Source organism: Neomonachus schauinslandi, chromosome 9 (assembly GCF_002201575.2).
Source record: "Neomonachus schauinslandi chromosome 9, ASM220157v2, whole genome shotgun sequence".
NCBI lineage: Eukaryota > Metazoa > Chordata > Mammalia > Carnivora > Phocidae > Neomonachus > Neomonachus schauinslandi.
Genome location: NC_058411.1, coordinates 43,139,655 through 43,152,718, shown reverse-complemented (window position 1 = coordinate 43,152,718; position 13,064 = coordinate 43,139,655). Strand labels below are relative to the sequence as shown.

Here is a 13,064-nt window from a genome sequence, read left to right as displayed (position 1 = left end):
AGAGAGCATGAGAGGGAGGAGGGTCAGAGGGAGAAGCAGACTCCCCGCTGAGCAGGGAGCCCGATGCGGGACTCGATCCCGGGACTCCAGGATCATGACCTGAGCTGAAGGCAATCGCCCAACCAACCGAGCCACCCAGGCACCCAACATAAAATAAAATTTAAAAAATAATAAAAAAAATTTAACATTGTAAGTTAATTATACTTCAATTTTAAAAAGAGAAAAAAATGGGAGGGATAAAATATTCTAATTATGATCCTATCATTTAATAGGCAGTCACTGAAAATGTATAATGTATGTTAAACAAAAAAAGCAAATCAAGTGATATTATATACTTGTGTGACTAAATTCAAATTAGATTAAAAATTCAGTTCCTGGGCGCCTGGGTGGCTGGCTCAGTTGGTTAAGACACTGCCTTCGGCTCAGGTCCTGATCCTGGAGTCCCGGGATCGAGTCCCGCATCGGGCTCCCTGCTCGGCGGGGAGTCTGCTTCTCCCTCTGACCCTCCCCGTTCTCATGCTCTCTCTATCTCATTCTCTCTCTCAAATAAATAAAATCTTAAAAAAAAAAAAAAAATCAGTTCCTGGGTGGCTCAGTCGGTTAAGCGTCTGCCTTCGGCTCAGGTCATGATCCCAAGTCCTGGGATCTAGCCCCAGGAGCTCTCTGCTCAGCAGGGAGCCTGCTTCTCTCTCTCCCTCTGCCTGCCACTCCCCCTGCTTGTGCTCTCTTTCTGTCAAATAAATAAATAAAATCTTAAAAAAAAATTTTTTTTTTTAATTCAGTTCCTTAGTTGCACTAACGACACTTACGGCTGGTAGCTATCTTACTGGACAGTGCAGATACACATCACTGCAGAAAGTTAGACCAAGTAGCACTGCAATGGCCAGTAAGGTAGTAACTGCATGAAACAGTAAACACTCAAAAACCAGTGTGGGATGTAGACAAACTCATAGACTCATCCATTAATTTATGAGGCAACTTACAACAAAACATCTTCCAGAATAATAAATCTAATTATATATTCTGCAGCTGTGTACTCTCTGACATATTGTTATATGCTTCCATCTCCACATATCAAAAATGAGAAACTAATGTGGTATTTACTTCTACCTCACTGAGGCAATATGGTGATTCATGTTCTGATAACCTGAAGGAGGTGACAAACTCACAAGACTCATCAAACCAGGCAAACAAAGACTGACAATGGAGGATAAAATCTTGCTTTTAGAGGCTATAAAAGTTCTCCCTTCAGATCTGTTGTAGAAATGCCACTTTGCACTAAAACAAACTGGGATGACAAACAACCTTGTCCAGCTTTATACTGAGCTGGTTCTCTTGGGCTTCATTAAAAAACTTAAAATGTAAATATACAGTTGCCAGCAGGAATAATAAACAAAAGACAACAATTCCTACTGTATCAAACACTTCATGAGTAATGTTATTCTTCATGAAGGAAATTAAAAATAGGTGCTGTTAACAAAGCTAAACAGCAGATGAGATCAAGGAATGTGGCTGGGTCAGCATTTCAACTGCTCATCTGCACACTCATCCATTCTCTGCATTCTCCGTCCCACCACTCATGGAAAGATAAATTCATTCCACAATTCTGCGTTTTCTCAATATGGTTTCCAAGAAATAGATTAATGCACTCATCATATTCAAATTAGATTTTCTTTAAAGATTGTATTCATTCATTTGAGAGAGAGAGAGAGAACACAAGCAGAGGGGCAGAGAGAGAGGAAGAAGCAGACTCGCCGCTGAGCAGGGAGGGGAGCCCGACCCGTGGCTTGATCCCAGGACCCTGAGATCATGACCTGAGCCGGAAAGCAGACATTTAACTAACTGAGCCACCCATGTGCCCCCAAACTAGGTTTAAGGATACAAAAAAAAGGGAGGAAAGGAATATTTTTGTACTATCTTTCAGAAGTGGGGTTTATCACAAAATATCTTGTGTCTTTTTCCATGTCAGAACATACAAACTAATTTCATTCTTTAACAAATACACAGAAATTTCAGTGAATGGACATCCTATAATTTATTTATCTGAACTCCTATTGATGAACATTAGCATCACTTCCAAATTTTCACTATTATCAGTAATGTTGTAAGTGAATAGCCTAGTGCACAAATCTTTAAAAGCTTTTAGCTTTCTCTAGAAATTCCTATAAATAAACTGCTGGGTCAAGTATTCACATGCAAAATTCTGGCAGTTATCTTTAAATTTCCTCAGAATCATTTCATATAATTTACAACCTCACCAACAGTTGAGTAACAGAACCTGTTTTATCTCACTCTCTCCAAACTGCACACTTCTTTTTAGTCTTTGCTAAACTGATCGGCCTCCCACCACTTCCTCCCAAAGATCATAATCCATTCACTTGCTTTTCTTTATTTCACTATTAGAAATGTTGAACGCCTTTTTCTATCTTGTTGGCTACTTACTTTTCTTTTGTTGTTCCCCTATGTCTTTTGTTCATTTTCCTATAGCTTTTTTAAGAATTATTAGGGAAATTAGCCATTTTTCTTTCCAACATCTTGAAATTATTTTTTCTCACTTTGCTTTCTAACATGTGTTTCTGCTCTACAGAACTTTCCAAACTTTTATGCAGATACATTGAGCAATTCTTGTCGTCAAATGGCTCTAGTTTTGTATTGTTTCCTGAAAGGAATCTGCCAGTGAACCTGTACCAGGCACTGGGGCTTTTACAACACTGTATTTTCTCTCCCAATTTAAAAATGCCTTGTATTTACCAAAATCCTACATACTTAGAGTTGGTTTTTTTCCCCCTAAAAAAGTACTTCCTTAAATGGACTTTGTTTCCTAAATTCTCCCATACTTTGCAACTATGATTTTTTGTTCCCCATTAAAAAAAGTACTCCCTCGGGCGCACCTGGGTGGCTCAGTCGGTTAAGCATCTGCCTTCGGCTCAGGTCATGATCTCAGGGTCCTGGGATCGAGCCCCACATCGGGCTCCCTGCTCAGCTGGGAGTCTGCTTCTCCCTCTCCTCCTGCCTGCCATTCCTCCTGCCTGTGCTCTCTCTCGCTCTGTCAAATAAAAAAAATCTCAAAAAAAAAAAAAAAAAAGTACCCCCTTCCACTAACTTTTAAACGGTCTCCCTGCAGTGGAGACTGATGAAAACAGGGGCCCTGGTCCCATAGTGCTGGGGTGGTACCAGCGTCTGCACACAGCCCAGCTCAGGGCATCAGGCCTGTCTGGGCTGACCTGGGGATGGGTTAGAGCCGGCTCTGCAAATGGAAGGAAGGCATGACAGGCAAAGGGAATTCTGCTGTTTCACAAGGCAAAGAGCTCAGCTGTCCTGCATGAAAGCATTTCAGCACAGCAGGTAGGATAACAGGGTTAGGGGTGTGCTGCTGATGAGGCATCAGTTAGGACTATGAGCCATGTCTCTCCACACTGTTGCAGGGCCACAATCACAGGCAACTGAGTAGATCTACCCACAGGTCAGACTATTCATACAAATCTGCTCCATACCACCAGAAAGACAGCACCAGGCTGTGTACTCTATCAGGGATCCATATTATTAATTCTGCTACTAATTCTAGGTGATAATTAACATCCTCATAACACCCACAACTTGAGAATTTAATATGTCCTAAGCATGTCCTTTCCTAAAATAACTCTAATCCTTCCATCTGCCTGCCCAGTCCTTGCCCTCATCCTAGGAATATAAGTTTACACTGTGCCTAAGAATACAACAACAGAAAAGTCTAAGAGTTCTAGAAACACTAATGAATTTTCAGAAAGGCAAAAAAAAAAATAATAACCTTTCAAATGTGGAGGTGAGAGCCTTAAAAATATTAAACCCTTTGAATCAGTTATTGCAGTTCAAAGAAATAGATCAGAGATGAGGAAGATTTGTATCTGAAGGCACCAATCATGAAATCAGTCATAATAGCAAAAACTGGAAACAATGTTCAATAGAACAATTTATCAAATGATACTATATTGCCATGCAGGACATTATAATATTTTTGAAGACATGAACATGTGTTTATGAGATGCTGGGTTAAAAAAAAAGGTGCAATACACTATATACATATGGTATGATGCCAATGAAAAAATCTATAAGCACACACACACATATGCAGAGCAACAAGGCTGGAAGGAAATATAACAAATTATTAACAGAGCTGTGAGAATATGGGTAAAATTCTCCTTCTTTAGGTGTTTCTGTATTTTAGAAGTTTGCTACAATAATGGTATGTACATCTAGAGTCAGAAAAAAAAAGATCCCAATCAATCAAAATTTCTCATGCTTCTCCTCAGAGGATCAAATACACCATCATAATCGCTTAAAAGTACCTAAATTCATAGGTATCCTGAGACAGATTATAGTCCTTGGGTTCCTTAAATCTAAAAGGGGGAATGAGCACTAACAGTTTTTAGGTCTGTGGTGGAGATTTCCCCATCTCTGATTTGGGCACAGGTTTGTTAGAAGAACTTATGATAATTTCTGGCTCTAGAAATAAGGCAGTGGGGTTTCCCAGGCAAAAGTGAGAGCACAGATCTCTCTCTTATATAAGCAGAGATGGTTACAGAACTAAATATTTCTTCAATTAAGATACTAACATGGTAAGAATTCCTAGTCATTAAATTTTTCTTCCTTAAATTCTTTAGGTATACAACGGTATGATGTTTATGGACAAATGCAATATAGGGAAAAAAAATGATCCTTACCAAGATGGTTCTTTTATCTTATGTTAGAATACTTAGAATATGAGAAAATATGGTAAAAATATACTCTACTGGCAGGAATGAAGGTTAAGTCATTAAAAGAAAATAGAAACAAAGCACTGTTTAGTTTCCTCACTTATAAAACAGGAATAAGGCTTATCCTACTTGGTTACAAGGATTAAGTAAGATAAATGCGAACATAAGATACAGGCAACTTTGCACATAATATATCCTAGTTTCCCTTTTTCTTCATTGCAATGAGTGATTTTGTACTTAATCTTACTAATGCATTAAATTGAACTCCACATATAAAAATAAAGTTCAGATCTGGAAGTGAGTTTAAGAATTAGCATAGCCCAGGAGTAAGTTACATATACTCTGAATTTCCTCATGTTAAAAATAGGTTAATATCTCATGGGTTTGTGGAAGGGAACAAATAAGATAAAAAATGTGAAAGCCTTTTATACATTCTAAAAGGATAATGATAAGAGTAGCCGTAGATACTGACTGAAAACAGAAGCTGTATTTTCTTAGCAGACATGCAAAAATGGTATAAATACAATTATTAAGCTGCATGGGATGGGAGTTGAGTTTCTTCCTGAAGGACACAAACAGAAGAAAGGTTGAGAAACTCGTCTAAAGATGGGGAATCTAGTCACCTGTGGAGCTTTTGTTCTGCTGAGTAGGGTATTCAAATGTAGGTTTGGAACTGAATTCTCAAGACAGTAGATTCTTACAGGCTACAGTGACTGACAACCAAAAAGATCTGGAGAACAGAAATATCTAAATAATAATTTTGGGGGGGTGCCTGGGTGGCTCAGTCGGTTCAGTGTCCGACTCTTGATCTCAGCTCAGGTTATGATTTCACAGTGGTGAGAACCAACCTGGGGTCTGGCTCTGTACTCAGTGGTGAGTCAGCTTGAAATTCTCACCCCCTCTCCCTCTGAGCACACGATCTCTAAAATAAATAAATCTTTTTAAAAAATAAGAATAATTTTTTGGATATTGGGTGTGTCTTCCCCTTGAAATCTTCAGGAACATCTAAAATTTTCTGCTTGTCCTGTATCCCACCACTCAATTTATTTAGCACCTGTATTTGTTTCCTGGTAGAAGTGTAACATATATTCTTAAAACTCATCAGTGAAGATAATGCTGCATCGTTCCTGAAAACCTACTTATAAAAGCAATATTCATATGCTTATAAATGTCTTTCTTTTCTGACCCACAAGTTAAAATAACTGGTTCCTAAACCAGCAGGCAGATTTTCTGGGGTGCTATAGTCTCTGGTTATCCTCAGATTATGTTCCCCATCTCGTTCCTATACCTATCATAAACTGGTAACCAATTTCTTTCCAGTCTTGAGTGGAAAGATAAGTTTAACTTGTCAGTTAACTTGACAAGTTAACAATATTATTGTTATTGGGTAACAGTATTATTTCTGGTGTTAAATAAATGTAAATCCAGAAAACTATGTTCCTGTAAAAAGCCCTGTAATTTTAAAAATGTTAACCAAAATCCAAATAAGACTGTGTTGAGAGGACTGCCTAATATCATTCCTCTTCATCTCTTAAAGAAGTACACAAGTTAAAAGGCAGATGAAAATCAGAGAAAAAAGTGGGTATTGTTTTAGGATTGCAGCCAAGGTGGGAAATGAGGACAGGACAGTGCTGATGAAGATACCAAGATTATAAATCTTCCCACAGAAAAACAACAAAATATTCGTTTAGATATTTTTCAATCAATCTGCCAAACTCATTTAGTCCACAAAATTATATGAAGACCCATGTTCCCTTCTTAGGAGTCAAAGGAACTAATTGTTATGAGGTAGATTGTTCACTGATACCTAATTTTCTTTGAATTGCCCAACTATTAAAACCTTTACATTCAGCTAGTCTATTAATGAAGCCTGAAAAAATAAATTTACAAGAACTTTGATATATGTTATCACATTCAAGATCCATGTAGGCACAGCTAATTTGGCTAATTTACCAAAGAGAAATCAGAGGTTAAACAAGGGTTTTTACTGAGGGTTGCTGGAGTGGAGGGGGGTGGTGGGGATGGGGTAGCTGGGTGATGGGACACTGGGGAAGGTAAGTGTTGTGGTGAGCGCTGTGTATTGTGTAAGACGATGAATCACAGACCTGTACCCTTGAAGTAATACATTATATGTTAATAGTAAAAAAAACAAATAAAAATAAAACACGGGTTTTTAAACTGTGCTGTGTCCGTATTTTATTTCCGAGTGTTTTCCTGAAGTTAGTGAGGGGCTTTTAATAAAGCACAAGGAAAAAGAGTCTGAAGGCAGCAAAGCAGAGAATACAAAATTTTTCATAAATACTGAAGACAGTAGAATATCTCACAATCAAGCTATGACCAGCACAATTTAAGGCTTATTAGTATTAAGTGTAATTCCTTGAGAGCAAGAGACCTTTCTCCTCTGTAACTTGCCAGGGTATTTTATGCAAATAGCTGTACCCACTGAGAGCTCATTAAAAATGACTTGACTATTAGGACAGTGGTCCTGGGTCTTAAGAGATTCTTACATCCTACTAGATATTGGGCACTGTTTTGGGGAACAAAGGAAAACAAAACAAAACATGCCACTTATTAAGGAATGCACAGTTGGGAAAAGGGAAAGATGGGGAATGAAGTGAAGCAGGCTGGGCAGACCACCGTGGCAGTCCTGTCATCCCTGAACCCTAAAGTTTCTTTTTTTATCTCTAAAAATTTTGAACGGTTCTGGTATTTGCTCTTCATTTTTCCGCTTGATCGGAAAAAGAAATCCATGATTACACACCCATCTTCTGAAAATTCACTTTAATGTTCAGATGTAGCAAAAAATTTCAACCTCAGTTTCTCCGGTGGTATTAGCTTTGCCCTTCTTTCAACAAAACGCCTCCCCCGTACCACCCGCTGCTGCCACTCCGCACCGGTGACCCACCGATCAAACCCAGAATTCATGCTTTCATGCAACTACATTCTGGATGCAAGTATCTTCTTTGAATAAGTAACATTACGTATCATGCTCAGTACCATGAAAGAACTGAGCATTGCTACAGAAAACGATGGCGTGGCGGAGGGGAGATGAAGTGGGAACGTACACCTTAGCAAAGGTCAGGGAAGGCCTCGCTGAGAAAGTGACATTTAAGTTGAGACTTGAAAGACAAAGTGGCAATTGGAAGGAAAAGTGTTCAGGCACAAGGAACAGCAAGGGAAAAGGCCCAGTGGTGGAAAAGTTTCATATGTTTGAGGATTTGATGGAAGGCTCCTGACTACGGAGAAGTATGAAGGAACATGGCATGAGTTTATTTTCTGAGTGCTTAATATACGGTAGACATCATGCTAAGTACTTCAATGCACGCTCTTATGTCATCACTACCAAACCTATGAAGTTAGATTCCCCCTCCCCATTTTCAAAAGGACATGAACAAGCATAGGAGAGCGTAAGAAACTTGTTCAAAATCACATAGCAGGTGGTGGAGTATGGATTCAATTCAATGTAGCATGAATCCAAACTTACAGCCAAAGTTAGAAGATAAGCAGTAGACAAATCAAATGAAGCTTTATATAAAGCCACAGTAAGGAGCTTGAATTTTATTCTAAATGCAGTGGAAAGCCACTGAGAAGTTTAAACAAAACAGTGACATTATCTGATTTACATTTCTGTGGCTGCTGTGTGGAGGAGTTGTATGGTAAATGAAATGAAACCAATAAATAGTCAGGAGAGAAATGATGGTTGTCTGGACTAGAAGTAAACCAATTCAAGATCTATTTTGGAGCAAATCAAATTAGGCTTGCCAATGATTTGGAGACATGGAATAAGAAAAAAGGGAAAGTCTAGAATAACTCCCAGGTTTCTGGCTTTAGTAACAAATAGATCATGATGGATAATCATGAAATGGTTTAGGATCAGACTAAGTTTAGGAAAAAGGGATAGTGTCATTCAATCATTCGATAAATCTTTATTAAGCTTCTAATATGTGAAGATAAAGCAGAGTACAAAACTGATAAAGTTTTGTCTTCACAGAGCTTCCACCACTGGAGTGGGGAGGGGGGCAGTTAGACAAATTGATATGTAAACCATAAGATAGTGCTAAGTGCTATGGAAGGCAACAAAGCAGGTTAAGTGGGAAAGGAGGTTACTATTTTAATTAAATGGTTAAAGAGAGCTTCTTTAACATCTGAGCAGAGGCCTGAAGAAAACAAGGGAAGCCACCCTGAAGATTTCTGGGAGAAAAGAGTTCCTGGCAGTCTGAGTACGACTGCATTGGCCCTGAGGCAGGAGTGCTCTTCGTCTGTTTGAAGACTGGCAGGGAGGCCAGGGTGGTATAGCAGAGTAGGTAAGGGAAAAAAAGAGATCACAGGGGAATAGACAATATGGAACTTTTGTTAAGGATTTCGCCTTTTTTACTTTGGGTAAAACAGGAAACCCTTGCAAGACTGAAGATCTGAAGAGTGGAGGAGCGGTGTTACTTCAGCTGCAAGATGGAAATTACACTATAAGGGAGCAAGGGTGGAAGCAGAGACTCAAGAAGCAATAATCCTCTGGTGGATCAGACCAGGAAACAGAGAAAGGGTCAGATTTAGATAGGTCTTTTTTTTTTTTTTTTTAAGATTTTATTTATTCATTTGAGACGGAGAGAGAGCATGAGCAGGGGGAGAGGCAGAGGGAGAGGGAGAAGTAGGCTCCCCGCTAAGCTAGGAGCCCGATATGGGGCTCGACCCCAGGACCGTGGGATCATGACCTGAGCCAAAGGCAGACGCTTAACCATCTGAGCCGCCCAAGCACCCCTAGACGGGTTTTAAAGAGCAAACAGGATTTCTTGATGGGATTAGATATGGTGGCATTAGGAGAAGAGTCAAGGAAGGATAGGCAGTTTTTCTGGACCTGTATCAAAGAAGAATGAGGTTACCATTTACTGGGTTGGTTGGGATGAGCATGGGAGGAAAAGATTTATCATGGAAAACCATGAATTCAGTTTGCCATACTAAAATGGAGATACTTATTACAAATTTAGAAACATGTTGAGTAGGCAGCTACTTACTGGATCTCAGAGAGGTCTGGGTTGGAGATACAAGTCTGACAGGCAGTCTTTAACACACAAACATTATTTAAATCATGGGAGTGGATCTGGGAAAAAGGAGAGACAGAGAAGAGGGGCCTGAACTGCACCTTTGATAAACTCCATCAGTTAGACATTGCCATCTCATGCCTAGTAGTGTTATAGTAAAACAACCGGTTTAATTTTGAAAGCTATCACTTATTGCACCAGCAATTTCTAAAGCCATCAAGTGCATCAATGAGACACAGTAATGAACTAAAAAGATATCACACAAAACCCAAAAGAGAAACTCCATTTATGATCAGAGAAATACTAGGAACTCAAAACGTTTCCAAATATAGAGATTGTACAATCCTGTGGTTAAGTGCATGATATATGATATACTCAGGCTGTCTGGATTTTAATTCCGGTCCCTCTGCTTATTATCTGTGTGACCAAGGCAAGGCACTTACTGTGCAGTTACCTCAACAGTAAGTTGGAGATAAAAACGTATTGGGTTGTTGTAAATGAATACCTGAACTTTCACTCTCAGAAAGTTACCTTACTGTCAATGACACTAAATCACTGAAACAAAAGTTGAGATCCTGCAGTTAATCACACTAATTTTTCAATTATCTTTTTATTTATTTGTCAGAGAGAGAGAGAGAGAGTGTGTGTGAGTGCACAAGCAGGGGGAGCGGCAGGCAGAAGGAGAAGCAGGCTCCCCGCTGAGCAAGGAGCCCGATGCGGGGTTCGATCCCAGCACCCTGGGATCACTACCTGAGCCGAAGGCAGACGCTCAACCGACTGAGTCACCCAGGTCAGGTGTCCCTAATTTTTCAATTATCTTAACCAGAGACTAGTAGCTCTGTGTTTAGATTTCAAAACAAGGCCAAAACATGCTCCGAAATTCAATTCTCTTAACTACGGCCTTACTTACGCCTCCCAGTCTGGATTTTTAAATAAAGCCAAAACACATCGCCAAATGTCTTAATGTCCAAAATAATCTTCGGAGGCAGAGAGGGGGAAAGGGAGCAACTAGCTAGTCCTAGTTCACACGTCAGAATAAACATGTCTCCTAACAAGGTCCAGCTGTGACATAGGGCACCATGGCCCGAATCCTCCTTAACCAGTTAGTTATTTGATTCTCTCCTGGTCTCTCCTCTAGAGAATGAATGTGCTTTGGAAGGTAAAGCTTAAACCAAGCTTCTGAATGGAAGTCCAGCCAAGTGCCGAGAATCCAACTCTATGACAGCAATAGGGGAAGACTTATCCAGGGTCACCATCTATCTCTTACCTTTAGTACCCAGGAGCACCGTGGGGTCAGACTCTTCTCGGTTGGGTTAGTGGAGAAACCGCGACCCTCCCTCTTCTGGTCCCCACCCCCGACCCCCGGGAGCAAAGAGCCGGCGCAAAGCTGCTACCCTCTCCATATTCCCCTCCTCTCGCGGAGCTCCGGGCCCCGGACCCGGGCCCCAGGCTCTAACCTCCATTCGCGGAGCGGTAGGAGACACCCGGGGAAGAAACAATACAGCCGCGGCGGCTGCCGTACCTCTCCCGGTCGCGGCCGTCGAAGTAGACGAAATCGCCGTTCTGGACGCACTTGGCGCAGGTCAGCCGCCGGCGGGTGGTGTTGCACAGCGGACACCGCTCGACCGCCACGTACAGCCCCTCCGCATCGTCCACGGAGTCCACCAAATCCCGGGCGAGCGGCCGCGGCCCGCAGCCAGGAGCCTCCGGCGCCCGGGATCCCTTCCCACTGGGAGACGCCATGATGGCCTGAGAGCAGAGGCAGTCACGTGGGATTTTGTTTTCAACCAGGTGCATCCTGGGCGAGGAGGAGGGGCCTGGGGAGGCGCCGAGAGGGCGGGCGGGGTCCGGCGAGCCTCTTGCCCAGCCTCTCCGTGCTCTTGGCCAGGCGGGCGGGCGGCGCTGTTGCTTTTCCTGCCTGCAGAGGGGCAGCCAGCCCGAAGCGTGGAGAATTAGGTTAGAGGGGCGAGTCAGCCAAAATGTCATCATTCTCTTGATCATGCCAGGGCTACAAGTTAACGCCTCAAGCTTGTGCAAGAAATAGTAATACGATGCCCTAGGGATTCTGGGAAAACGGATTGGGAACAAAATCAGTGAATTTCTTTAATTCGCTATGGGTGCTTTTAAATTTGCTGAAAGTACAGCAAAGTCGGGTGAGGGGGCTGGGTCGTGGAGAAAGGTTGTATTTGGGCTCACCCACCTCCTTTATAGGTTTGTGTTTTGGGTCAAATTCCTAACCTCTCTGTGCTTGTGTTCTTATCTATTACATGGAGATACAGTACCTACCCAACGTCGTGAAGGTGAACCATACCTTTAACAGGAATCTGATAGTACTTTACTGATGATAGCGAACAAGTGGAAACAATCGTGCTAAACGTGGAAATCAAAGTTATCTTTCTGAAAACTGAATTTTAAATTAATGTCCAACAGTCTTCTACTCTGGACCTTGCTCTGAGAAAGAATTTGAACTAGGCAGAATTTAACCTAACTCGATTACTCCAAATCACTTTCTGTGGAGGTAAATAGGGTGCGTGGGAGGATTAAGTCAGAGTAATTCATGTTTGAAAATGCCTCCAAACTACAGAAGGAAAAAAGAAAAATGTACCTATAAGTCAGTTTACCTAGACCAGTGATTCTCAAGGATTCTTTTGGTAGGCTGTCAACTGATCACTGCCTTGAATTCTCTAGCTGTGACTCCCAAGTTCCACACCCAAAGATTCACAACTACCTAGGAGGCATAAAGTGATGTAAGGTGGCCACCACAAACGTGGCATGTCCGAAACTGAACTCTCCCTCCTCACAAATCTGTTTCCTCATCTTGGTGCAAGACATAATCCCTAACCACTTGGGAACAAGAGCCATGAGTCATGTTAGTTAGTCCCATTCCCCCCCCCCCATAACCTGCACATCTCCATCAGATTCTGAGGATTCCACAATCTAATTAGGTCTCGCATCTGAACCCTTTGCTCCATCCTCCTAGTCTTATCTAGTCTATTGTAATACCATGACAGATTAAGGCACAAAAAAAGCAGTAAGTCCCTAAGCTGTTTTCAAAATAGAGCTTACACTAAACCTGAATGGTTCCTGAAAGTTTATTTTTAAGCAAAAGGAATAATTTCCTCTGATCATTTCAAACAAAAGGATATTTAATTTGTCTTAGGGTTTCAGACTTTCATTTGTATTCTGACAGGATCCTTCACAGTGCCCGTATCTAGCGGCCAGGACCATCTACTCAATATTTTAAAAGGCAAAAAAATTTCTGTCCTGCTAGATGATGTTGTTGCAGATATGATCT

The 13,064-nt window shown here is 41.2% G+C and overlaps 1 protein-coding gene across 1 annotated transcript in view; it reads right to left on the bottom strand.

Moving 5' to 3' along the window:
* ATG14 (autophagy related 14) overlaps positions 1-11,543 on the bottom strand; it is a 35,830-nt gene extending 24,287 nt beyond the window's left edge. Inside the window, exon 1 of the mRNA XM_021701477.1 lies at positions 11,292-11,543. Coding sequence (XP_021557152.1) covers positions 11,292-11,512 — 221 coding nt within the window. The 5' untranslated portion in view covers positions 11,513-11,543. The remainder of the gene's footprint in view (positions 1-11,291) is intronic.
* Positions 11,544-13,064: the final 1,521 nt, after the last annotated feature.